Source organism: Mustela lutreola, chromosome 17, assembly GCF_030435805.1.
Source record: "Mustela lutreola isolate mMusLut2 chromosome 17, mMusLut2.pri, whole genome shotgun sequence".
Taxonomy (NCBI): domain Eukaryota; kingdom Metazoa; phylum Chordata; class Mammalia; order Carnivora; family Mustelidae; genus Mustela; species Mustela lutreola.
The window spans coordinates 7,966,567-7,991,758 of NC_081306.1; the positions used below are offsets into that span (position 1 = coordinate 7,966,567).

The following is a 25,192-nucleotide window of genomic DNA, read 5'->3' on the forward strand; positions in this document are numbered from 1 at the left end:
GGAAATGAAGAGAGACAAAGCTTTGCTAACTTCACGTGAACCTTTGGATGTAGCTGCACCTGAAGACCTCACTTCCGTGTGGGCCAATAAATTCCTTTTTTAGAAAACTTAAGTCAGTTTGAGTTGAGTTTCTGTCACCACTAAATGAATCCTAATACATCCCATTTGGGACACAATTCATTTGTAAAGCTGAGTGCTGGTACCCATTTTTGGCACATGGGTGCTTCATCATGAGAATTACATGATTACTCCTGATATACTCTCCAGGGGGGTCAAATGGATAGAACTGGAAAATATGAAATTGCTACTTGAATGATATTCACTCTACCTCTCCTCTAACTGGATCTGGACTGCTGACAACAGCTGATTCAACAACAGCTGGGTGTTCAATTAGCGCACTCTCCACTTCAAATGGCCCAATACGGTACCTAGAAGAGGAAAAGAAGCCCTTGGCCACTACATCATCCAAGGAGGAGATCTTCCCTGGCCATCTGTTACTCTCTAAGAGTGGCAAATGCACAAACCCAGAGGATATGATGACATCGTCAGCTCTGCCGACAAACCAGAAATACCCATCACTGTCCATCACTCCTCTGTCTCCAGTGGTGTAAAAATCCCCTCTTATTGTGGCAGCAGTTTTCTCTGGATTGTCCTAGGAACCAAAGATGGCTTTGGGGATTAATTTGGTCAAAATAGAAAAAGAGGCATGACATTCATAAAGTGACTAGTACTTTGCACATTCTATTTATAAAAAATCGATTTAAAAAAAAATGTGATTCATACTGTAGAATAAAGAAGGTTCAAGAGTATAATGAAAAGGAAACCCCTCTTTCACATCTTCTGCCCTGTATCACCCCCTCCCTCCCCTCAGCAGCCTAGTTGTCTTTTCTAAGGACAAGCACGGCAACTGGCTTCTTACACATAGAATTTAATCTTTACAAAACTTTTAGGAGATAGAAGATATTATCCCCATTTTACAGTTTATGAAATAGACTTGGATTTTGTGACTTGCTCAAGGTTAAACAGCAACACATGATGGATATGAAATTTGGACCCAAGTCTGTATGACTCCCCATGCCACCTTTCTGTTAACTTGTGACTAGCACATTCTATGTTCTTATACCACATATTCAGAGAAGAAACAGAAGGGCCGTGTAGACTTTAGTCTGAGGGCAATTTCCCCTTCTTTGCCAGGTGGTAGGATGTTGCCATTTTCATCTATAATCTAGAATAAAAGAAACAATTAGGTTCCTAAAATTTTCTTTTTACAAAATGAAAACAGGTTGCAAATAGTTGTACAATGGCTAGCAGAAAACTGTAAAACATTCTTCTCTATTGAAACAGATATTACCCACCTGGACATCATAGGGTAGTACTCCTTTTCCCATCGAGCCTGGTTTAATTTCTTGTCCTTTCTGATTGGCACAAATTATTCCCTATTGAGAGAACATGTTTTATTTAAGAATGTAAAAATTCATTTTCTCTTGCTATTTGTATCATGAAAATAAAACATAAGACTCACTTTGACTGGACTGATTTTCCCCGTGTGCATGTTTGTCTTCTAGATACACATACACACACATGTTTGTCTTCTGGACACACACACACACACACACACACAGACACACACACTATTTTAGACCAGTGCTTCTCAAACCTGTGTGTCAGAGTCACCTGGAACATTCATTTTTCAAGCACAGATTGCCAGGCCTCGTCCGAGTTTCTGACTCAGTAGGTCTACCTGGGGTGGGATGGCGTGTGTGAGAATTTGAATTGCTACCAAATTCCCACATGCTGCTTCTGGTGGTGGTTTTGGACCACACTTTGAAAATGACTCCTTTAGACTAAGGGTCCTGTTTATTGCACCTTGGGATAAATTCCACACTAGGCCTCTCTGGGGTCCTCAGTGCTGCTGAGAAGAAACACTTGATTCTTTTTTTTTTTCTTCCAGGAACTTCCCATAAGTCTGTCTGTCTATCTATCTATCTATCTATCTATCTATCTATCTATTTATTATCAATGTGCCAAGATTCATTGTTTATGCACCACACCCAGTGCTCCATGTAATATGTGCCCTCCTTAATACCCACCACCAGGCTAGCCCATCCCACTCCACCCACTCCCTTCCAAATCCTCAGTTTGTTTCTCAGAGCATAGTCTCTCATACTTCATCTCCCCCTCCGATTTCCCCCCCTTCACTTTTCCTTTTCTTTTCCTAATGTCCTCCATGTTATTCCTTATGCTTCACAAGTAAGTGAAACCATATGATAATTGACTTTCTCTGCTTGACTTATTTCACTCAGCATAATCTCCTCCAGTGCCATCCATGTTGATACAAAAGTTGGACATTCATCCTTTCTGATGGAGATGTAATATTCCATTGTGTATATGGACCATATCTTCTTTATCCATTCGTCTGAAGGGCATCTTCGCTCTTTCCAGTTTGGCAATTGTGACCATTGCTGCTATGAGCATTGGGGTCCATATAACCCTTCTTTTTACTACATCTGTATCTTTGGGGTAAATATACAATTGCAGGCTCATAGGGCAGCTCTATTTTTAATTTTTTAAGGAATCTCCACAGTTTTCCAAAGTGGTTGCACCGACAACAGTGTAAGAGGGTTCCCCGTTCTCCACATCCTCTCCAACACTTGCATCCTGTCCTGATAATTTTGGCCATTCTAACTGGTGTAAGGTGGTATCTCAGTATCTTTCACTGGTATTTTTCAAAGTGCTAGAACAAACAATCCTAAAATTTGTATGGAACCAGAAAAGACCCCGAATCACTAAGGAAATGTTGAAAAAGAAAAACAAAGCTGGGGGCATCACGGCTGATTTCAAGTTTTACTACAAAGCTGTGATCACCAAGACAGCATAGTACTAGCACAAAGCAGACACATAGACCAAGGAACAGAGTAGAGAGTCCAGATATGGACCCTCAACTCTATGGTCAAATAATCTTCAACAAAGCAGGAAAAAGTATCCAGTGGAAATAAGACAGTCTCTTCAATAAATGGTGCTGGGAAAATTGGACAGTTATGTATAGAAGAATGAAATCTGATCATTCTCTTACACCATTCACAAAGATAAACTCGAAATGGTTGAAAGACCTATCAAAATCCTAGAGGAGAACATAGGCAGTAACCTCTTTGACATTGAATATAGCAACCTCTTTTAAGACGCGTCTCCAGAGACAAAGGGAACAAAAGTGAAAATGAACTTTTGGAACTTCCTCAAGATCAAAAGCTTCTGCACAGCAAAGAAACAGTCAACAAAACAAAGACGCAACCCATGGAATTGGAGAGACAAAGATCTATAAAGAACTCCTGAAACTCAACACCCAAAAAACAGATACTCATATCAAAAAATGGGCAGAAGACATGAACAGACATGCATGTCTTCTTCAAAGAAGACATACAAATGACTAACAGACACATGAAAAAATGTTCATCACCATTAGCCATCAGGGAAATTCAAATCAAAACCTCATTGAGAGCCACTTGATTCTGTCCCTCTCCATCCCTGAACACCTTTGAGAGTTCTCCTCCATAGGGAGAAGACAGGAAGACTGCAAGGAATAATCCTAATTCTGCCCTAGCCAAGCCAAATTGGGCAATTCAGAGGTCTTGGTAGTTATGGCCAGGTATGGTATTCTCAGAAATTCCCTAAAAATTTATAGCCCCAAGGGGGCTCTTCAGGGGCTCAGCCTGGGATTGAAAGGCTCCCAATATGCTAAACTCAAACTTTTTCCATTAAACATACCACTTCTGTCTGTCCGTAGCCTTCATACAGTTCCAGCCCAGTTTGGGCCTTCCACTGTTCCAGCACCTCCGGGTTGAGTGGCTCCCCTCCTGTCAAGCAGTGCCGTAGCTTCTTGAATTTATATCTGCAGACACAGAGTCTCATGGGGTCTTTGGGAGGGAGAAATCTGAGTGGATTTCATTAAAAAATTATTAAGATGTTCTAGCAACAAGCCAATGAGCTAGGAAAGGCAAGCAAGCCTTAGGAAGGTTCATTCAGCAAAAATTTTTGGTCACTTACTATCTTACCAGACACATTTATAGGTTTTGTGGGGCATGCTAATGATGAAAGTAAAATTTGCTGACAGAGCTTGTATTAGGTGGGGAGAAGGTAGGAGAAAATACTGATAATGATCTTAAGCACTTACTATGAAAAAAGTGGTAAAATAACCAACACTAATTGAGCATTTATTGTGTTGTGAGGGCTTTTGGAGCATTCTCATAATCCTCATGCCCTATTTTATAGATGAGGAAATTGAGACTGGGAGAACTTAAAGAAGTTGCACAAGATTTCATGAAGAGCTGAGTTAACTACTCCACAGTTACCATTTGTCTGGTGTCTGACCGAGCAGGCCACTTACACTGAATTCTCACCACAAACCCATGAGGCAGCTCTTAATCCTCTCTTGTGGTTGGAATGAAGGGAGGCTTACTTAGCAAGCTCATCTCAAGTGTCTGAGGTCTCACGATAGTAAAGAGCAGAGCCCCACTTGTTTGACTTTGGAGATCAAGCTTTTCATCCCTGGCCTTACTACTATGCTGCCCACTTTCTTAAGTGAGAAAGTCTGGAACAGCCCCGCTCTGATGCATTGAGGTTTCCAATGGGCAGGACAGGATTGTGCCTATTCAAAATAGCCCTTGAAAGCCCTTGGACTACTCTTGAGATGTGAGCAAGATGCTCATATTTTGAGGGGCACCTGGGTGTTGCAGCCAGTTGAATGTCTCACTATTGGTTTTGGCTCAGGTCGTGATCTCAGGATCTTGGGGTCATCAGATTGAGCCCCATGTCAGGCTCCATGCTCTGTGCAGAGTCTGCTAGAATTTCTCTCTTCCTCTCCCTCTGCCACTTCCCATCATGTGTTCCTCCCACTTAAATCAATCAATCTTAAAAAAAAAAGATACTCACATATTGAGGGCCACAAGGGAATTGACCCTAACTAGAATAAGAGAAGGTTCAGATCTGTTTTATTTTGTTTCCTAGCACTCTCCTTCCCGGGCATCCACATTTGAGGGGGATAGAGGATGGACAAGGCTGCGCTACTTAAATTGTCACTACTTACATTGTTTCTCTCTTCCTTTCTCTCTCTCCTCACATATTCAATTTCTGTTGCTTACGTAAATATACATTGCAAGTCCACTAGAGGTTCAGGTGATTTGGATGAATTGATTATAATCCTTAAGTCATAAGACTATATTAGCTTCTCTTCAAGGCATATAAACACAGTTGTACTTTGGGGTGCCGCGGGGTTAGTTCTCAGACTGTAGGGCTCTGGTTGTCCCGGAGAAAACAGGAGAGTTGTCCCTAGACACTAACCTCAGGGGCAACTGGGAGGCGACTTAGGCAATATCTGCAGCCATTTTTGGTGGTCGCCAGGGAGGATCTACTGACATCTAATGGGTGGAGACCAGGTAGAATGCTGCTCAACATCCTACAGTGCACAGGCCAGCCCCTAACAGCACAGAATTCAGTCCAAAATGTCAGGAGTGGCGAGACTGAGGAAACCTGCACTGAAATGGGGAGATCTATGATGCTAGACCGCAGCTTTCATTTGAGCTTCACATGGAGATGCCCGCCCAAGTACCTCTTCAGGTCTTTCTGCACAAGCATCCTGTACACAGTGGGGGCGCTGCACAGGGTGGTGATGGGGTAAGTGGTGAGAGTCTGCGTGATGGAGAAAGACAGTTGTCAGAAGTGGTTAATTAGAGGCCACAACTAGAGCTGATGTCTGCCACCCCTCATCCTCTTTCACTGACAGGTTTCCATCATATATGATCACTGCTCAGAACAAAAACCCAAATACTTATTAGTTGTTCCTAGTGACTGTATGTCTGCTGGGAATTTCCAGTTATTGGAAAGAACACATCTGTTACAGTAATAGACATACACAGCCCACTCACCACAGTGGACTCAACACAGTCCACTCTCTAAACAGAAAGTAAATATTTGAATTTGAGACCAGCCCCCAAGTATGAGCTTGTTTATTCTACCTCAGGGCTGCAAATTACCTTTCACCGTGGAATTTTGAAACCTCCTGCCCATATATTCCTATACAGTACACAGCCTGGGTGTGAACTAACCTACCCAAACCTCCCAACACTTTTTCTCTGAATGACATCAGTGCTGGGGCACCTGGGTGACTCAGTTGGTTAAGCCTCCACCTCGTGATTTCCACTCAGGTTGTGATCTCAGGGTTGCAAGACTGAGCCCCTCGTAGACCCCACACTTAATGCAGAGTCAGCTAGGGATTCTTTCTCCTCCCTCTCTCTTTCCCTTTGCTCCGCCCCCTGCTTGCATTCTCCACCTACCCCTCAAATTAAAAAAAAAAGACACTCCTTTTGAGTGATTAAGTGCATTAGTGAGGCATTTTTCAGTCCTTTCCTTAACTGTTTAAGATTTGCCAGGCTTATTTTACCTCCAGCTTCATAAAGAAAAATAATGACTTAAGCATGCTAAATCTAGGGAGATAGATGTCCTATTTCTAGACAGATTCTACTATGTCACATAATGAATTGACAGTTTGTATTAAATGTTAGCATTTGAGATATTTTTAAGATGTATTTGTAGGCTATCTGGATTGTCAAAGATCAAGAAAAACTTTTGATCCATAAGTGAGCATTTCTGCTGTCTGTACATTCCCCCTGGATTCCAGCTGTTCTTAATAACAGTAAATGCATGTAACTAAGAATAATGTAAAGTTTTTAGAATACTTAAAATATACACACTATCTTTGCAAAATAAGAGTATTCTTCTAATAGACTAATATAATGCCATATATTATTATAGCATTAATGTATCTTATTTACTATAACACTAAAGACTATTAAAATAAAAATATATATTTTTCTTAAGTATTATATAATACTTAATATTTTATTAAAAATTATTTTTTAAAAAATACACGTTTTAGAACTGCAAAGTTAGCTTATTTACACAGGACACTTTGTAAACCTGACATAGAGATCCCAGTTCTTATGTTACCCACCATTTCTGTTAAGACCCTCAAGCCATCTCATAAAACCAGTTAGCAAAATAACAGGGTGAGTATAGCTTCTATTCACACATAGGTGTGGTGTTTAGTAATATGTATTTCATTCAACATAATTGATTTTTCATGGTTGAAAAATAATTAGCCTAAGTCACATCTTTGTAAAGGCTAAAGAAATCAGGGCAATCTGATATTTCAGTCTAGCTGTGTCTTGTTGAGAAGGAGGGACGTGCTTGGTTTCAAGACAAACACTGGGTTCTGAGAATTCACAAAGTGAAAAGCACAGGGTGAGGGGAGAATGGAAGGAGCTGCTGTGGGAGAAAGGTGACCCCACCTTCAATCCTCCCTACGTAGGGTTTTGGATTTATCACCTATTGTTTTGGTTTCACTGAATCAGAAGCCAAAGATTTGTTTAGACTTGAGCCTTGTAATCTGTTATTTATAATATTTCAAGTGGAATGTGGACAAATCCTGAATAGTTTGAAACATGAGAGTGTTGTGGGCGTTCCTTCTTTGTTAAATACACTCAAAAGCCAAATCCCCGGAGACTTCATTTCTTAAAAAGGAATGATTTCCACAAGCCCAGGAAACTATATTCTGAAGAATCATTTCTTTGTGGTTTTGGCAGGGTATGGTGTGTGTGTGTGGAGAAGACAAGAAAAGATAGCTAGAAACCTTGACTTACATCTAGGAAGGTGTCAGTGTCAAACTGGGCCATCCGATGTACAAAGACACAGGCTCCCTGAAGCCAGGTTGAAAACACACTGCCAATGGCAGCCTTGATCCAGCCAGTGTCAGACATATTCCACATGATATCTGAGGACTTCAGGTCTAGCCAATACCTAAACGATATGGAGAAGCAACAACACAGACCCAAAAAATCCCAAAACAAAACAGCAGAAAAGCAGACGAACTGGAATCTTCGAGAACTGGCCAGAACCTCATGGCTATAGAGAAGGGTCATAAGAAGCTAAAGGCAGAAAAAGTGATTCTTTCTTCCACTTTTGTTAGGGGACCTTCTCAGGATCCTTGGTAATCTGAAAGTAGAGAGGGGGCTAAATTTGACATGGTATTCCGAGTTTGTTCATGAATGCAACAAATACTTATTGTGCAAATATATGGTAGGCCCCGTTCTCCCTAGCATGGTGAGTGAGACCAGATACCTATTCTTAATTTAATAGGACAGAGAGCGGATAAGCACACCATAAAATGAGTAAGAATATAAATCAGTATTGTAATTTCAAATAGTGATAAGTGCTCTGAAGAAAATAAAATACGGTAAAGTGATAGTTATAGAATACGTAGGAAGGCCTTTCTGGGTGGGTGAATTTACCTGGCACCGACAAGGAACCAAACATGTTGTTGTTGGAGATGGGCTCAAGGCTGTTCCGGTTTATCACCCGGCGCTCATCACACAAGTGCCCTCCTTAATCCCCATCACCTATTTAACACATTAATTCTTGCTTGATCAGTTGGTGAGATGGTGCTATTTATTGAGCTAAGCCTGGAGAAGGGCATAGGGGTTCTGTTTTGTGGATGTTACACTGGAGAAATCGAATAGTCATCCAAGTGCAGGTGTCAGCTAGGCAGTGGGATATACACGTTGGGAGCTCAGGAGAGAGTTTAGCAAGAACAGTTCTCTTCCCTACCTTCCACAGAGGGTGTACCCAATTCCAAGGCTGCTTTGAGAGTGCTGGGCCATCTTGGGAGAGCCTGTGGTCCCACTGGTGAAATAAATGGCCATTGGTTCTTGACTTCCGGTCTCCACACAGTTGTGCTCTGCAGAGGCGGATCTGTAAAGTATGGGTCCCAACCCAACATGGTAGCTGAAGATGGCAGCCCAATTTAACTCTGAGACTATATATATATATGAGATTGTTATTATATATATTACAATTATATGTATATGAGATTATTATATATATTAAAATTATGTGTATATATATTTTTTTTTTCTCTGCTACTTGTGCCCTCTTGATACCAGAAAAGAGTTAATAGAACAAAGACTTAATCCAAAACCTCTTTGAGAGGAATTTCTCAATAAATCTTAAAGGGATTTTGCAGATCAGTGCTAACCTTTAACAATTCATTTTTTTTTTAAGCACCAACTCTGTATAGTCCACACTGATAGCCAAGATGACTTTCAATATCAATGATGAAAGGATGTGAATTTTATTTACTTAAACATTCTCTTCTAAGTGCTTTTATTTAATCTCTCTATATATATTTTTAAGTCAGTCATGGGTCTTTGTGGATTGTTTATTAAGACTTCAGGAGTTATGGGGCACCTGGGTGGCTTAGTCATTTAAGCCTCTGCCTTCAGCTCAGGTCATGATCTCAGGGTCCTGGGATCGAGCCCCACATCGGGCTCTCTGCTCAGTGGGGAGCCTGCTTCCCCCTCTCTCTCTGCCTGCCTCTCTGCCTACTTGTGATCTCTCTCTATCAAGTAAATAAATAAAAATCTTTAAAAAAATAAAGATTTTAGGAGTTTTTATGATTTAAAGGAAGATCTTCTGGTATTTGAATCAAACTTTTTTTTTTAAGATTTTATTTATTTATTTGACAGACAGAGAGTGGATAAGCACACCATAAAATGAGTAAGAATATACTATGCAGCCATCAAAAGAAATGAAATCTTGCCATTTGCGACAATATGGATGGAACTAGAGCGTATCATGCTTAGCGAAATAAGTCAAGCAGAGAAAGACAACTATCATATGATCTCCCTGATATGAGGAAGTGGTGATGCAACATGGGGGCTGAAGTAGGTACGAGAAGAATAAATGAAACAAGATGGGATTGGGAGGGAGACAAACCATAAGTGACTCTTAATCTCACAAAACAAACTGAGGGTTGCTGGTGGGAGGGGGTTTGGGACAAGGGGGTGGGATTATGGACATTGGGGAGGGTATGTGCTTTGGTGAGTGCTGTGAAGTGTGTAAACCTGGTGATTCACAGACCTGTACCCCTGGGGATAAAAATATATGTTTATAAAAAATAAAAAATTAAAAAAAATAAATCAGTATCATAATTTCAAATAGTGATAAGTGCTCTGAAGAAAATAAAATACAGTAAAGGCAGAGGCTTTAACCCACTGAGCCACTCAGGCGCCCCTGAATCAAACCTTTTAATACTTTTTATTCAGCATCTTCATCACTGGCACACATCATTGGGAGCTTACCATATAGCATCCCATTCTTCTCCTTTGCACTGATAAAACTCTGATTTTGTTCAGGTATCAGGTAGTTACATGCTTCAGGGGAGACTGTTACTTATATAGCTCCAGGGGGTGAATCTTGATTATCCTAAGCCAATTGTGGGAATTCTTATGCTAGAGACTGATTTAGGAATGGGCAGACATACAGTCACAATCAATGACATTTATTTTTATTTTTATTTTTTTTTTTATCAATGACATTTAAAGGCTTTATGGAAAATGTTTCCTTAATACAAATCAAAACCACAATGAGATACTACCTCACACCTGTCAAAATGGCTAAACTTAAGTCCGGAAAAGACAACATATGTTGGCAAGGATGAGGAGAAAGCAGAATCCCATGCTTTACCAACTGAGCCAGCCAGGTGTCCCTCAATAATTATTTTTGAAGATATGCTACAATTTAGCGGTCAATAAAGAGCATAAGTACATGAAGTTGGTATGTGGGGGCTGGGGAAAGGAAGATTTCTTCACAATATCTAATACTGTGGGGGAAAAAAACCCACTCTTATTTTTTAATGCTTCTCAATCCAGTGTGGAAACCTTTAACGTAAGGCTTTAAATTTTCTTTTTTCTTTGACCAAAAGCGACACATTACAATCTGCAGGTGACAAGGAGATTTTTAATTAGTGATTTCATTGTCTGACTGACTCTATCTATTTCTTTGGACACCTGAGTTTTCTCTCTCTGGATTTTTCAGAACTGATTATATGTTGATGATTTCCAGATTTGTCTCTTTAGATCCTTGAGTCTGAGCCTCATGTATCTACCACCTGCTAGACATTTGGATCTTCACAAACTCCTCAATCTTAATATGTCCAACTTTAAGCTCTTTCTCGAGCTGATACTACCCACCCATTCAGTCACCCATGTTATAAAGCAGCTCAACCTAGACTCCTTCCTTCATCCTCCAAGTTTAGTCAAATCTTATATTAGGTGATTCTTTTATGGCAAGGAGTTTGGATCAAATGACACAATTGCTAAGTCCTCGGAGGAAGGAGGCTCCAAGATATAGTTGTGACTGATTTTATTGTGGGTACTGCAGATGAGGCAGGGGAAACCACTCACTGAAATAATTCCTGGAAGCTGAGCCACCCACTCTGGCTGTGTGGAGACACCAGGAGTTTGCTCTTCAAGTCAGGACATTCTGAGATGATGGACTCCACTGCCGGGACCACCTCTTCACTCGCCACAATACACTTGGCCTTGGATGCTTGCAGCCGATAGAGAATATCTTTGGCTCTCAGCTGGGTTGTTCCTGGCATGAAGACCAGCCCTGGGAAGGAGAGAGAGCCCTGAGTTGAAACAGATCTCTTGTCCCTTAGGCAAGATAATGGACTGTGGAAACAGGCTTTGTACTTGGGTGGGGAATACAGACTTTAGCTACTCCTGTCTTGATCCCCAGGGATATCCCACAGGACCCTGGTCACTGGGTAATCCTTCGAACAGTGGCTTCAGAGTCTAATAGTCCTTGGGTCTAATTCTGTCCTTGTGACTTATTAGCTTTGTGACCTTGAACATGTTACTTGATCTCTCTGTGCCTTCCTTTCCTTATCTTTAAAATGGGGAAAATAATAGTAAGTATCTGGCATATAGTAGGCAATATAATGGTGGGCCATTATTATGTAACATTTTTGTGGAACATCATTATGAAATGCTTAAATAGCGCTTTACAGCTCATAAGAAATTTTCGGGAATATTATCTTACTCAATCTTCTGAACCAGTGGTCTCCAAAGTTAGTTCTGCAAGGTAATCCACTAAAGATGAGAAGAATTAGAATTTTAGAAAGTTGTATTGAGATAGTGGTATTCTTTATGTTTTAATCTCATTTTGTGTATATTTTATAACACGCATGCTATATTGTGCAGAAGAACAGTACAGATAATTATATCCAGCTGGGAGGATGTGTATCCCAAATATCTTTATTGATAGATTGTGCAGTTAGAAGAGCTTGGAGGCCACTGTTCTAAGTAGCCATGTGGGCCCATGCTGTTAGAATTAGAGATTAAGTCACAGCCAGTGAGTGGCTGAGTCAGCCCTGAAACTCGGGTCTTCCCAGTGGTCTGGAATCGCCAAAGTCTGCCTACGCTCCTTTGGCAATGCTTAGTTTGTCCCACCCTTCCACTCCACTCTAAACCCTGGCCTGAGACGGGCCTGATTTTAAAATACCAGTTCCTATGAGAAGAGCGTATATGGGGGAATTAGATGAAAGAAAGAGGGATGGTGGTTTGCTCTTTCTAAAGTGAATCAGCGCAGGAAAGAGAAGTGTATGTAAAGTATACAAATAGCCACTACCATTTATTGAGTCCTCATTATGTGTCTGTTATCTCACTCAAAAATCAATCCCAGTGTGCAGATGAAAACGAGCCCAGCGGTCACAAAGTCAGTAAGTGGCAGAACCAGAATTCAAAGATACACTTCCTAGACTCCCAAAACCTATGCTATATAGCAGACTACTTATTTCTTGCTGAGTTTCCTATTCAGTGAAATGGGGATATGTGGATTTGAATTCCTAGAAAGGAGACTATACTCGCTGAATATGTGTGTGTGTGTGTGTGTGTGTGTGTGTGTGTGTGTATCTATCTTTTAAAGATTTTATTTATTTGACAGACAGAGATTACAAGTAGACAGAGAGGCAGGCAGAGAGAGGAAGGGAAGCAGGTTCCCTGCTGAGCAGAGAGCCCGATGTGGGGCTTGATCCCAGGACTGTGAGATCATGACCCAAGCTGAAGACAGAGGCTTTAACCCACTGAGCCACCCAGGCATCCCCTCGTTGAATATATTTTAAAAGTTCTCACTTGTCATCACCTCTTGGGAAAATGAGTAAATATATGACATTAAGGAAGTTAAGAAAATACCTAACCAGATATCAGATAGTATACTCCATATAAAATATGATTATTTATATTGCCAACACTTGTGGGTTTTTTTTTTTTTAAGATTTTATTACTTTATTTGTTAGAGAGCACAAGTAGGGGGAGCAGTAGGTAGAGGGAGAAGAAGGCTCCTTGGGCAGCAGATGCAGGACTTGATCCCAGGCCCCTGGGATCATGACCTGAGCCGAAGGCAGACCATTAATGGACTGAGCCACCCAGGCATTCCACAAACACTTGTTGTTAGTGGCTCAGGAATTATTAGTACAGTTGGTAGATTTGTGATATGAATGTGTTCAGTGGATATCATGAGGGTTAAGAAAACGTTCTCTTCTGGTGGATTTCAGACTGTATACACTCTATAGCAAAAGCAAAATATTTTGCCACATGATACAATACAGCATCTCACCGTTTTCTCAGAAGATTTAATAACTCTGAACTAGAAAATAATCCTCAGCTGCTTGTTTAACATTTAATTAACTGAATGTTTTGATGATTTGGCCTGTGGGTTCATTTTTAATCTTGGCATTTCCCAAATTGCTTAAATTATGTTATGTAATATTGCGTACATTTTTAATGACAAACCACCTTTAATCTCCTTTAACCCACTGTTGGCTTCACATTTCCAAGTTCCTTTTTATACTGGATATAAAAAGAATTTTATTTCTTGCTTTCTTAAAAATTTAATATTGAGGGTGCCTGAGTGGCTCAGTGAGTTAAAGCCTCTGCCTTCAGCTCAGGTCATGATCTCAGGGTCCTGGGATGGAGCCCCTCATCAGGTTCTCTACTCAGCGAGGAGCCTGCCTCCCCCCCTCTCTCTCTGCCTGACTCTCTGCCTACTTGTGATCTCTGTCAAATAAATAAATAAAAATCTTTAAAACATAAAAAAAGCTTAAAAAATTTAATATTGACAGAGCATTTTCAACACCATTATGAAATCCTTATAGTTGGTCTTTTTAATGATATCCCATCACGTTGAGGTATCATAATTTCAACTAGCAATGAACATACCTCTACTAAACTTTGTTAGCTAGAATGGCCAAAATTAACAAGACAATAAACAACAAGTATTGGAAAGGATGTGGAGAAAGGGGAACCCTTTCCAAAATGGTGCAGCCACTTTGGAAAATAGTGTGGAAATTCCATAAGAAAATAAGTCATAATTTAATCATTTCTATATAGTTTCCATTTTTTTCTCTTATTATGATAGTGTAACAAACGTCCTTGTGTCCTCTATGGTAGTTTTTCCTCTAGTCTTCTTATTTATTTTTAATTGATTTATAAACATTTATGTCATGCTCTGGAGTAAGGATTGGCAAACTTTTTCAGTAAAGGGCCAGATAGTAAATATTTTAGGCTTTGTGAGCCATTCCATCTCTGTCTCAGTTAATAATTCTGCCACTGTGGAGCATAAAGTGCCACACACAATAAATAAATGAGAAAGCATGACTATATTCCATTAAAATTTTAAAACTTTAATTATGAAAACAGGTGGCCAACCCATAGGCAATGATTTTTGCCAGTCTCTTTCCTAGAGGGAAAAACAGTATGTGGAATTTTTATTTGAGGTACGTTATAAATTATCAAAATGCGTCATTGAATACCTTAATTAATTAATTTTTGCCTAGAAAGAGGCAGAGGGACAGGCCTGGGTTGCTCAGTCATTAATAGTCTGCCTTTGGCTCAGGTCAGGATCTCAGGGTCCTGGGATTGATCCCTATTTGGGGCTCCCTGCTCAGCGGGAAGCCTGCTTCTCCCTCTCCCACTCCCCCTTCATGTATTCCCTCTCTTGCTGTCTCTCTCTCTGTGTCATATAAGTAAATAAAACCTTAAAAAAAGAAGAGAGAGAAAGAGAGGCAGAGGCTTTCTAACTGGTTTCCACAGTCATATTCTTTTTTTTTTAAAGAATTTATTTATTTATTTGACAGACAGAGATCATAAGTAGGCAGAGAGGCAGGTGGGGGGTGGGGGAAGCAGGCTTCCGGCTGAGCAGAGAGCCTGATGTGGGACTCGATCCCAGGACCCTGAGATCATGACCTGAGCCGAAGGCAGCGGCTTAACCCACTGAGCCACCCAGGTGTCCCCACAGTCATATTCTTTTTTTTTTTTTTTTTAAGATTTTATCTATCTATTTGACAAACAGAGATCACAAGTAGGCAGAGAGGCAGGTAGAGAGAGAGAGAGAGAGAAGCAGGCTCCCTGCTGAGCAGAGAGCCTGATGTGGGGCTCGATCCTAGGACCCTGGGATCATGACCTGAGCCGAAGGCAGAGGCTTACCCCACTGAGCCACCCAGGTGCCCCCCACAGTCATATTCTTGTAAGTCCTTACATTCCTTTTTTTTTTTTTTTTTTTTTTAAGATTTTATTTATTTGACGGAGAGAGCGACAGCAAGAGAGGGAATACAAGCAGGGGGACTAGGAAAGGGAAAGCAGCCTTCCCGCTGAGCAGAGAGCCCGATGCGAGGCTTGAGCCCAGGACCATGGGATCGTGACCTGAGCCAAAGGCAGATGCTTAATGATTAAGCCACCCAGGTGCCCCAAGTCCTTACATTCTTACAATGCTTTCTCATCCTTTAATATTTTCATGTTAGGGAGAATCCAAATGTATTCAAGAAAGTAAATTCTGTGTCATCTAGAAAATGCATCATAGCCATCTCTGCCAAGAGGCATATTGAGCCCCATTTGCTTTGATACAGTTTTGTGTTTAAATCCCAATTGCGGGGCACCTGGGTAGCTCAGTTGGTTTAGTGTCTGACTCTTGCTTTCAGCTCAGGTCATGATCTCACAGTTGTGGGACTGAGCCCCCCATTGGGCTCCACACTGAGATTCTCTCTCCCTCTCCCTCTGCCCCTCTCCTCTCTATCTCAAAATAAATAAATAAATAAATAAATAAAATCTTTAAAAATAGAAAAATAGATCCCAATTGCATAACTTTCTAGCTGTGTGACTTTGGACAGTCTTCTTAAGATCTCTGAACCTCGGTTTCCTCCCTTGCAAATTTTTTTTTTTTTTTTGCAACACTCATATCTTAATAAGAATAGTTGTTATTAGTGGCGCCTGGGTGGCTCAGTGGGTTAAAGCCTCTGCTTTCGGCTCAGGTCATGATTCCAGAGTCCTGGGATCGAGCCCCCCATCGGGCTCTCTGCTCTGCAGGGAGCCTGCTTCCTCCTCTCTCTCTGCCTGTCTCTCTGCCTACTTGTGATCTCCGTCAAATAAATAAATAAAGATCTTAAAAAAAAAAGAATAGTTGTTATTATTAAAAAAAAGAATAGTTGTTATTATTAACCCATCATGGAATAATAATAATTATAATTACTAATAATTGTCATTAATTAATAATAAAAAATCAACTCTTATTTTTCTGTTTTTTGTAAGCATAGCTTCAGTTGGAACTAACAATTCAGAAAAACGTCAAATTTCATTCTCTCTCTGTTTCTGCATGATTTAGAAATGTTAGATATTGGGGCACCTGGTGACTTAGGTCATGACCACAGGGTTGTGAAGTGGAGCCCAAGTCTGGTTCTGTGCTCAGTGCAGGGTCTGCTTGAGATTCTGTCTCCTCTCCCTCTCCTCCCCCCACCGACTCACACCCACTAGCGTGCATGCTTTCTCTAAAATGAATAAATAGAACTTTTTAAAAAAAAGAAATGTTAAATATTGGCACTCACCTGTTCGCATACAAGCCACGTTTACAAGCCACCACTCTGGGATACGAGGCAGAATGACGGCCACTCGGTCTCCTCTCTTCAGGCCACAGGGGTCGGTGAGCACATTGGCAGCCTTTCGGGACAAGGAGCCCAGTTCTTCAAAGCTCCATTTCACCTCGTCCCCTTTGCCATTCACCCACCACAGGGCTGGGTTGGCTGGTCTCTCTCCTGCCTGGCCATGGGCACATGGGAAAGAAAGCAAGCTTGCATGACTGGTCCACCAAATAGATGGGACATCTGCCATTACTTCCCCTCAGCACCCATGCTGGTGGATTCCGGTAACAGCACCCCAGTTTCTCTTTGGGGGAACTACTCCTCTCCTACTGAGTACAGCTTAGGTGAGACAACGCATCAGGGTAATTGTCCACCCACCAGTGGGTGGCATGTGACCCATGTGGGGCGAGTCAGGCCTTCTCTCCCAGATTTTGAGTTCTCTAAGAAGAACTGAAAGATACAATATGGTTGAAACAAAACTTGTGTATGGGTTTTTGGGGCTTACATACCCCCAGGGAGCTGTCCTGGTTTCCTGGTCTTGCTGAGACTGACTGTCCAGTTTTATGAGCACTCCCATGTCCAATAAGGTTTTTGTCTTGCTTGAGTTAGATTATGTTCCATCTAAATAAACCCAATTTTTGTACTAAGGTTGATTAGGAACTATATGTATGTATGTATGTATGTATGTGTGTGTGTGTGTATGTGTGTGTGTATATATATATATATATATACACACACATATATATGTAAAATTATTTTTTTTAACTCCGAAGACTGAAGTATGGCTTTTATAGGTAACAAAGAACAAGATGGTGGACCTTTGGGGGAGGTTCATCGAGGGATTGATTTCTGGAGGAAACTTCTCATATCATTCTCAGAGTACACTGTTTATGTTACAAAACCCCTGTGTTGTATATGTTACCTGGGACAAAAATTGATTCCTCCTTTCTTTCCCTATCTGGGATATCTGGAATTCTCCTTTTACCTCCCTGGTTGGAAACTATTTCAAAACTCAATTTCCATTTTACTTCCTCTGTGAAGGTTTCCTTAGGCTCCTCTTCTTCTCCTTCCTGACATCTCTGTGTTTTTGCAGAATTATGCTCAAATGCCAGATGACTCCATTACACTGTATCACATGCCCTGCACTATGGGTATAAGCTCCCTAAGATCAGGGGCTGTTTCCCATACCCTTGGGACTGGTGACCTTGGGTCAGGAGCTTAACTTTCTATGAGGTTATTTTCCTTATCTGCAACCCCCCAGGTTGGTGATGGGGATTTGTTGAAATAATATAGGTCAGCATTGCTCAACCTTTAGTCATTGGAATATCACTATTTTGCCAGATCTGTCTACACCTGTGCTGTTGTCCTTTACATTGCTCTTTACTTTCATTCGCTTTTGGTGCACATTTACTTAAGAAGGAAAATGCATTTACTTGTCGCCATAGTTAGAGAACCAGTACCGCTTGTTAAAATGGGTTACTGAAAAATAAATATATGAAAAACAAAATATACCCAGAGATTTTCAACTTCTACCCGCTCTTTTGTTCAAAAGAGAGTATTTAATTGTATTTAATAGGAGAGCTATTAAAGATGTACATGGATTTAAAGGAAGACTATCCCCTCAATTTCATAGGAAAGATTGATTCAGCATTGTTTGAAACCTTGTATATCTTCTGAGGCACAGGCTCTTGCAGTGAGTTTTGGGAAGCACTGATAGGAAAGTATCTAGCTCAGAGCCCAGCATGGGGTGGGGTCAGTAAGCAGGGACTTGACCTGAGGCTACACTGCAAACGCTCAAGGCTTTTTGCTTTATTCTTCTCCATGTTTTCTCTCCTAATCACTCCAATGATAACTATTATTATAAAATAGAGGCAATGTCTACAATAGCCAAACTGTGGAAGGAGCTGAGATGCCTTTCAACAGATAAATGGATAAAGAAGATGTGGTGTATGCACACAGTGGAGTATTACTCAGCCATCAGAAAGGATGAATAAGCACCATTTGCATCATGGATGGAACTGGAGGGGATTATGCTAAGTGAAATAAGTCAAGCAGAGAAAGACAATTATCGTATGGTTTCACTCATATGTGGAACATAACTAATAGCACGGAGGACCATAAGGCAGGGGAGGGAAATCTGAAGGGGGAGAAATCAGAGAGGGAGACAAACCATGAGACACTATGGACCCTGGGGGAAAACAAACTTGAGGGTTTCAGAGGCGAAGGGAGTTGGGGGATGGAGTCGGCGGGTGATGGGCATTAAGGAGGGCATGTGTTGTTATGGGCACCGGGTGTTATATGCAACTAATGAATCATTGAACACTACATCAGAAAACGAATGATGTACTTATACAATGGCTAACATAAATAAATAAATAAAATCAAAGTTCAAATTATTGCTTTTTGAATAAGCCTGTGACCAGCTCAAACAGATGAATAGAAAGCAAAGAGCTGCTGTGTGGGACTTGGAGAAAATGCAGGAAAAGAGGCAGGACTCTGTAACTAACCACCTTGCTCTGGACTGAGGAGGCTCCAGAGAAAGACGGCACGGGGAGTTGTGGATCAAAGACCTCCCCTGGGGAGAGAGGAGGGCAAGGGGAAAAGAAACGAAGAAAACCAGGAAGGATGAAAGAACTGAAGTGGGAGTGGCAAATGGACCATGGAACAAGGAAATGGAAGCCTGAGACACATGTGGATGCCAAGCATCTAATAGAAGCCTGTCAAGTCATACCTTCTCCTTTTGGGACCACTGGTCCAGCACATCCCCAGCAAAGTTAAAGTTCTTAGGCAGTGACTTCTCACAGCGATTTATGGCTTCAAAGTCAGCAAGAGTCAGAGGCGACCAAAGCTGGTGATCTTTGTGAAGGTACCGGCCAGCCGGCTTGGCAAGCCAGATGAATCTGAATGTCTGGTATCGGAAAAAAATCATTGTGATTCCCAAAGGGCTTTGCCAACTGATGTGGATGTGGAAGTTCTGCAGCCTGTGAGGAGAGATGAGTGGAGAGCGTTAGTTTCTTTGGATGCTCTGTGGTGAGACTGGGAAGTGGATTGTGGCTGTGTGCTCACCCACCCCCGGGGAAGCTGGGGGACACCTGGAGAAGACTCATTTTTCTTCGACGCTGTGGCACTCAGCTGCTCACCAGTCTCCCTGCCACTGGCCTCTCCCTCTTCATTCTGTCTATGATTAGATTATTCTTAAAAACAAAACAAAATTAAACCAACGATTATAGAACTGTTGAGTTCCCATCTTCTGTCCCTACCCTCTCTCCCAACCAAACAATAGACACACAGAATATTTCCTGCCACAAGGGACATTCAAGCCCTGCTTCTGTCTGTTGCATACTCGATTCTAACTGTATTTTCTAACTCCTCTCCTTGAATTTCCTCTTCCAGTAAAAGCACTCACTTTTCAGGAATGTCCTTTTCTAGCTCTAAGATTTAGTCTGTCCTTCCCCTTCTGGCTTCTCTGCCATCCTTTCCGTCAACTTCTTCATTATAAGTGCTTAGGAACCTTGATTTAAGTCCTGGATCAGCAACTTTCTGATGGTGGGACCCTGGGGAAATCACTTACCCTTGCTGCACCTGAATTTTCTCATCTGTAAAATGGGGGAGGAATATAATACCTGTCTCCTAGGGTTTTTATGAGGATTTAATAAGATAATGTGTGTAAAATGACCAGCATATAGACAATACCTCCAACGTGTTAAATAATGCTTTTGTTAAGATTATTTTCATTAGTACCGTGGTAGCATATGTTCATGAAATAGTTTTACTTCATGAATCAGGAGACCTGGACTTTACTCCAACTCTTTCAAAACTAGCTTTGTGATACTAGTAAAGTCATCTTCCTACTGTCATCTGTAATTTAACATTTCTTTTTTTTTTCTATATTTTTAAAAAAGATTTTATTTATTTGCCAAAGATCACAAGTAAGCAGAGAGGCAGGCAGAGAGAGAGAAAGGGGAGGAAGCAGGCTCCCTGCTGAGCAGAGAGCCCGATGCAGGGCTCCATCCCAGAACCCTGAGATCATGACCTGAGCCAAAGGCAGAGGTTTAACCCACTGAGCCACCCAGGTGCCCCTCATTTAACATTTCTTTAAAAATAATACTGTTATTTCTTCCTCTGAATTTCCATATTATGCGTCGGTACTCCTCACATGACAGTTTTCTACCTTATATTATTGTTTTCAATGTCTGTGTCTTGTATCCCTAACCTACCTAGATGGTGCGGGTAGAGGCTGTGTATCTTATTCTTACTACTTAACATGACGTTATGACTTACCTTCTTTGATAAAGGTTTTTTGCTGAAGATGAATGCCCTTATCTTTTTGCCTTCTGGCCCCACTTAGTTGCCTTGTATGGGATGGAAAAATCTGCAGGTGCAAAGGGTGCCTAAGTCTGCCACATGGTGATAACATAAACAGCAGAACAAAGGATGCAGGGAGTACCCTTTCCTCATTGTTTTGGCCGAGCCTTCCTTGCTGCTCAGGGTGACATGTGGAGAAGCAGGAGGCCCATTTAGTGCAAATGCAATTTACTGTAACCCAGGAAGAGCTATTTCTGGCAATACCATTGGTATTATGTTCTCCATTATTACAAGGAAGAAAGAAGAGGAACCACCTGCGCAAGTTTGGTGGAGGTAGCAAGAGTAGAGAAGGGTGGGGAGAGGGAGAGTAGTGGGGGCCATGCTTATGATTTAGCATTTTGCCAAAAGTGACACCCTATTTCTCTCCCAAACACACACCCGCACCCACATCCGTGAGTATGCACATATACAACACGCATACTTGCATTCACACTTGCCTCTCTGGATGCCCTTCGCCAAGTTACTTAATATCTCCAGGTTTCATTTCATCTGTGCAATGAGATTAATGGTAGTACCTTCTTCATTGGTTAGTCGTGGGGTTTAAGTGAGCACCTTATCATAGTGCCGGGTGGGTAGCTAGGGCTCAGTAAACATTGCATGTTAAAAATCAAACTTCACAGCTGTTTATGGCAGAAGGCTTTCACTGTTTGAGATCCAAAAAAAAAAAAAAAAAAAAATAGAAGAGCTATTGGATTGGAGCCACCATTTGTTTGTTTGTTTGTTTTTTTAATTTTTTTGCCTTTTTTAATGCTCTGTCACTTGTGCTCCAGGCTCTTGGGGCTGAACTCAACTGCCATCAGTCTGAAGTATTCTAGTCTTCACTTCCATCATTTTGAGCTTTCTTGGTCCCAATTTATTGATTTATTTAAAAGATTTTATTTATTTATTTGATAGACAGAGATCACAAGTAGGCAGAGAGGCAGGCGGAGAGTGAGAGAAGGAAGCAGGCTCCCCACCGAGCAGAGAGGCTGATGCGGGGCTCCATCCCAGGAACCTATGTTCATGACCTGAGCAGAAGGCAGAGGCTTTAATCCACTAAGCCTCCCAGGCGCCCCTCTTGGTCCCAATTTAATGATGAATTAGAAAGATTATCAAGACATGGGACACCTAGAACATTCTTGCTTCCTAAGGTGAATAGAGCCGATAGTATTTTTTTTTTAAGATTTTATTTATTTATTTGACAGAGATCACAAGTAGGCAGAGAGGCAAGCAGAGAGAGAGGGAAGCAGGCTCCCTGCTGAGCAGAGAGCCCAATTCAGGGCTCGATACCAGGATCCTGGGATCATGACCTGAGCCAAAGGCAGAGGCTTAACCCACTGAGCCACCCAGGCACCCAAGCAGATAGTTTTTAATACAAATCTCCTTCATCTTTTCCTCCAAATTGAAAAATCAGTTGTTGTGATTTCCTGTATCACCACAGATAAATATGCCATATCATCAAATTAACATACAAAAAAATCTGAAACTAAATATCATAAAATAGATCTGATCTGAATTCTTCATTACCTCCATTATCTGCATAATCAGTGAAATAGGTCTTGTATATGCAAACACAATCATTACTAATAAAATAGTAATCAAGATATTACAGGTGAGAAACTTTCAATTAAACTGTAAAAATTTTTTGCCAGTAAAATTTCTTCTTTCTGTCTCTTTAGTCTGCTATTGATTTTCTGGGTAAATTTGTACATATAAGCCTTTATGGAGACTGTGAAACTTGGAAGAGTCTCCATTTTGCATTGAACACGGCCATTTACTGACTTTGGATCCTGTGGGGAAGTTGATGATTCCAGGGTCAAATCTGGAAATCACTGACTCTTTTAGGTCAAGACATTATCTAAGTAGAAATTTGTATATACACATATTTAACAAAATATTTCCTGAAGATATCTGTAAAAGTGAGAGAATTTGGGTAGGTTATTTCTAAAGTCTTAGTGATTTCCAGTGCTTAAGGGAACCTTTAACAGTGGAAGAATGTTTGAGCAATTAATGTGCAGTCAGCACTCTGTTTTTTATACAATATCTTGTTTACTTATCTCAACACCCTTCGGAGGCAGGCATTTTGTTTTATTTTTATTTTTAAAAATTTTTGAGAGAGAGAGACAGAGAGAGCGCCTGAATGGAGTGGGCTGGGGGGCAGAGGGAGGAGAGAGAATCCTAAAGGGGCTCCAGGCTAGGTTAAGCCCGACATAGTCCTTTGTCTCACAATCCTGAGATCTTAACCCTGAGACCTTGACTTGAGGTGAAATCAAGAGTGCAGGCATCTAACAGACTAGCTACCCAGGCGCCCTAGGCATTGTTTACCTATATAGTGACTGAGGCTCTGATGGTTGAATAATTAACAAAAGCCATTCGTGGAGCACCAAGCACAAATTGGTTCTCCAGGGCCAACCCAAGGAAATGCTATCACAGATTTTTGCTATATTTCTATCACCTTTCATAAGGTAGAACAGTCCTTTTTCCTGTCAAAGGGACATTTATCTGGGGTTGATCAGCAGTTACCCAATTACAGCAAGATGATGGGACTCTTTGTGCTCTGTTCTGTACATTTAAACATACTCTCCCAACTTCTCATTTACTAGAATCACTTCCATGTTACCACATGCATATTTTCCTTACCAGAAAATGGTATTATTGATCCAGAAAGGCCTTCAGCTTCTTCACAAAGACAGCTCCGTATCTGCCAAAAAATTGGTTCCTTCCTTCTTTTCTTTTGGTGGCATCTATGCCGTTATCGTCCAGAGTCTCTGGTGCACAGTTGGGAGGATCATAATCCCATAGGAGGAGAGCTGCTGTTTCTCCGGACACCTGTGGTTAAAGCAACAGCAGTTTATGAGACACAGCTGGGAGGGGAGAGAGGCAATGCAGCAGCATTTCCTCTCACGGTTCAGTGCTAAGCCCCAGCACATTAGTGGATTACTCTTGTCCATGGATCTGAGGATACCAAGATCCATACTGTTCGATGGCCTATTATCAGAGTCACTCGTGATTTTCAAGTAGCCTAGGATATTGGCATGCTTGATTCTTGTGGCTTAGCTGGACATAGCCTGTCGTCCTGGCAAAGGACAGCTAAGGGAATCATATCTGAAGTCTCAACTCATTGATTAGAGTAAATCATGAGAAATCCTTCAAACTCCTAGCTTTTATTGAATGTTGGCTTTTATTGAATGTTTTAATGGAATGTTTTATTGAATGTTTATTGAATGTTGGCAATCTCATTTGGAAATAGTTTCGAGACAGTATTGCTGATTGGTTTGAATATTAACGTTGACTGCTTGTAACTTTGTGAATGTCAGTTGCTGCCAAGAGGAATTGGGTTTCGTGAAGTCCGTGCCTAAATGTTTCTTGTTGATGACAGTGATCAGTGACATTTTTCACCTCCAGAGTTCATTGGTACTCCACATGAAATCCAGAAGAGAGTGCCTGGGCTCAGACATTACGAGGTTTCCTTTGTCCTTTAATGAACAAAGTCCCAAGGTTAAGTTGAGTGTTGTGACTGAATAAAGGCTCTCCAAAGATGTCCATGTCCTAGCATCTAGAAACTGTGACTATGTTAGCTTATCCAGCAAGAGGAACTTTGCAGATATCTTTAAGTTAAGGACCTTGAGATGGGTAGATTATCCTAGTTTATCTGGGTGGGTCTGATGTAATTCCAAGAGGGAAGAGAGCACCTGGACAGTAACACAGGCTCAACAAATGATAGTGCTCATTAGGAGGTGGCATCCTCCTCCCCCACACATTCCATTTCCCTGTTCCTAACAAGAAACAATAGAGCTCAACACAGGCTGAGCTGCTATGCGGGGTGGGTGCGGAGACATTGCTGGAGGAAGTGAAATTTGAATTGGGCTTTGGAAATGGCAAGACTATGAGTAGGTGGGAAGGCGAGCTAAGAGGGACCTCAGGAAGGGACCTCAACATGGAGGAGGCCCAGCTGCACCTGGATCTTCCTATGGTTTGGCTGATCAATACATTCTTGTTTTCCCTCATTTTTTAAAAATTCAAATTTTAGTTAGTTAATATACATGGAAT

The 25,192-nt window shown here is 41.2% G+C and overlaps 2 protein-coding genes across 2 annotated transcripts in view; one reads left to right on the top strand and one right to left on the bottom strand.

The window, feature by feature from the left end:
• Positions 1–9,812, top strand: part of THUMPD1 (THUMP domain containing 1) — a 22,751-nt gene extending 12,939 nt beyond the window's left edge. Inside the window, exon 6 of the transcript XR_009349492.1 lies at positions 9,573–9,812. The gene's annotated coding sequence lies outside the window, so the exon portion shown is untranslated. The remainder of the gene's footprint in view (positions 1–9,572) is intronic.
• ACSM4 (acyl-CoA synthetase medium chain family member 4) overlaps positions 1–23,955 on the bottom strand; it is a 26,984-nt gene extending 3,029 nt beyond the window's left edge. The window contains exons 1-12 of the mRNA XM_059155772.1: positions 23,783–23,955; positions 19,530–19,779; positions 16,766–16,976; positions 11,292–11,499; positions 8,656–8,799; positions 7,692–7,848; positions 5,603–5,682; positions 3,763–3,886; positions 1,356–1,436; positions 1,124–1,225; positions 525–652; positions 329–428 (exon numbers count right to left, since the gene is read on the bottom strand). Of these exons, the coding sequence (XP_059011755.1) occupies positions 329–428; positions 525–652; positions 1,124–1,225; positions 1,356–1,436; positions 3,763–3,886; positions 5,603–5,682; positions 7,692–7,848; positions 8,656–8,799; positions 11,292–11,499; positions 16,766–16,976; positions 19,530–19,727 (1,533 nt within the window). The 5' untranslated portion in view covers positions 19,728–19,779; positions 23,783–23,955. The remainder of the gene's footprint in view (positions 1–328; positions 429–524; positions 653–1,123; positions 1,226–1,355; positions 1,437–3,762; positions 3,887–5,602; positions 5,683–7,691; positions 7,849–8,655; positions 8,800–11,291; positions 11,500–16,765; positions 16,977–19,529; positions 19,780–23,782) is intronic.
• Between the last annotated feature and the right edge of the window lie 1,237 nt (positions 23,956–25,192).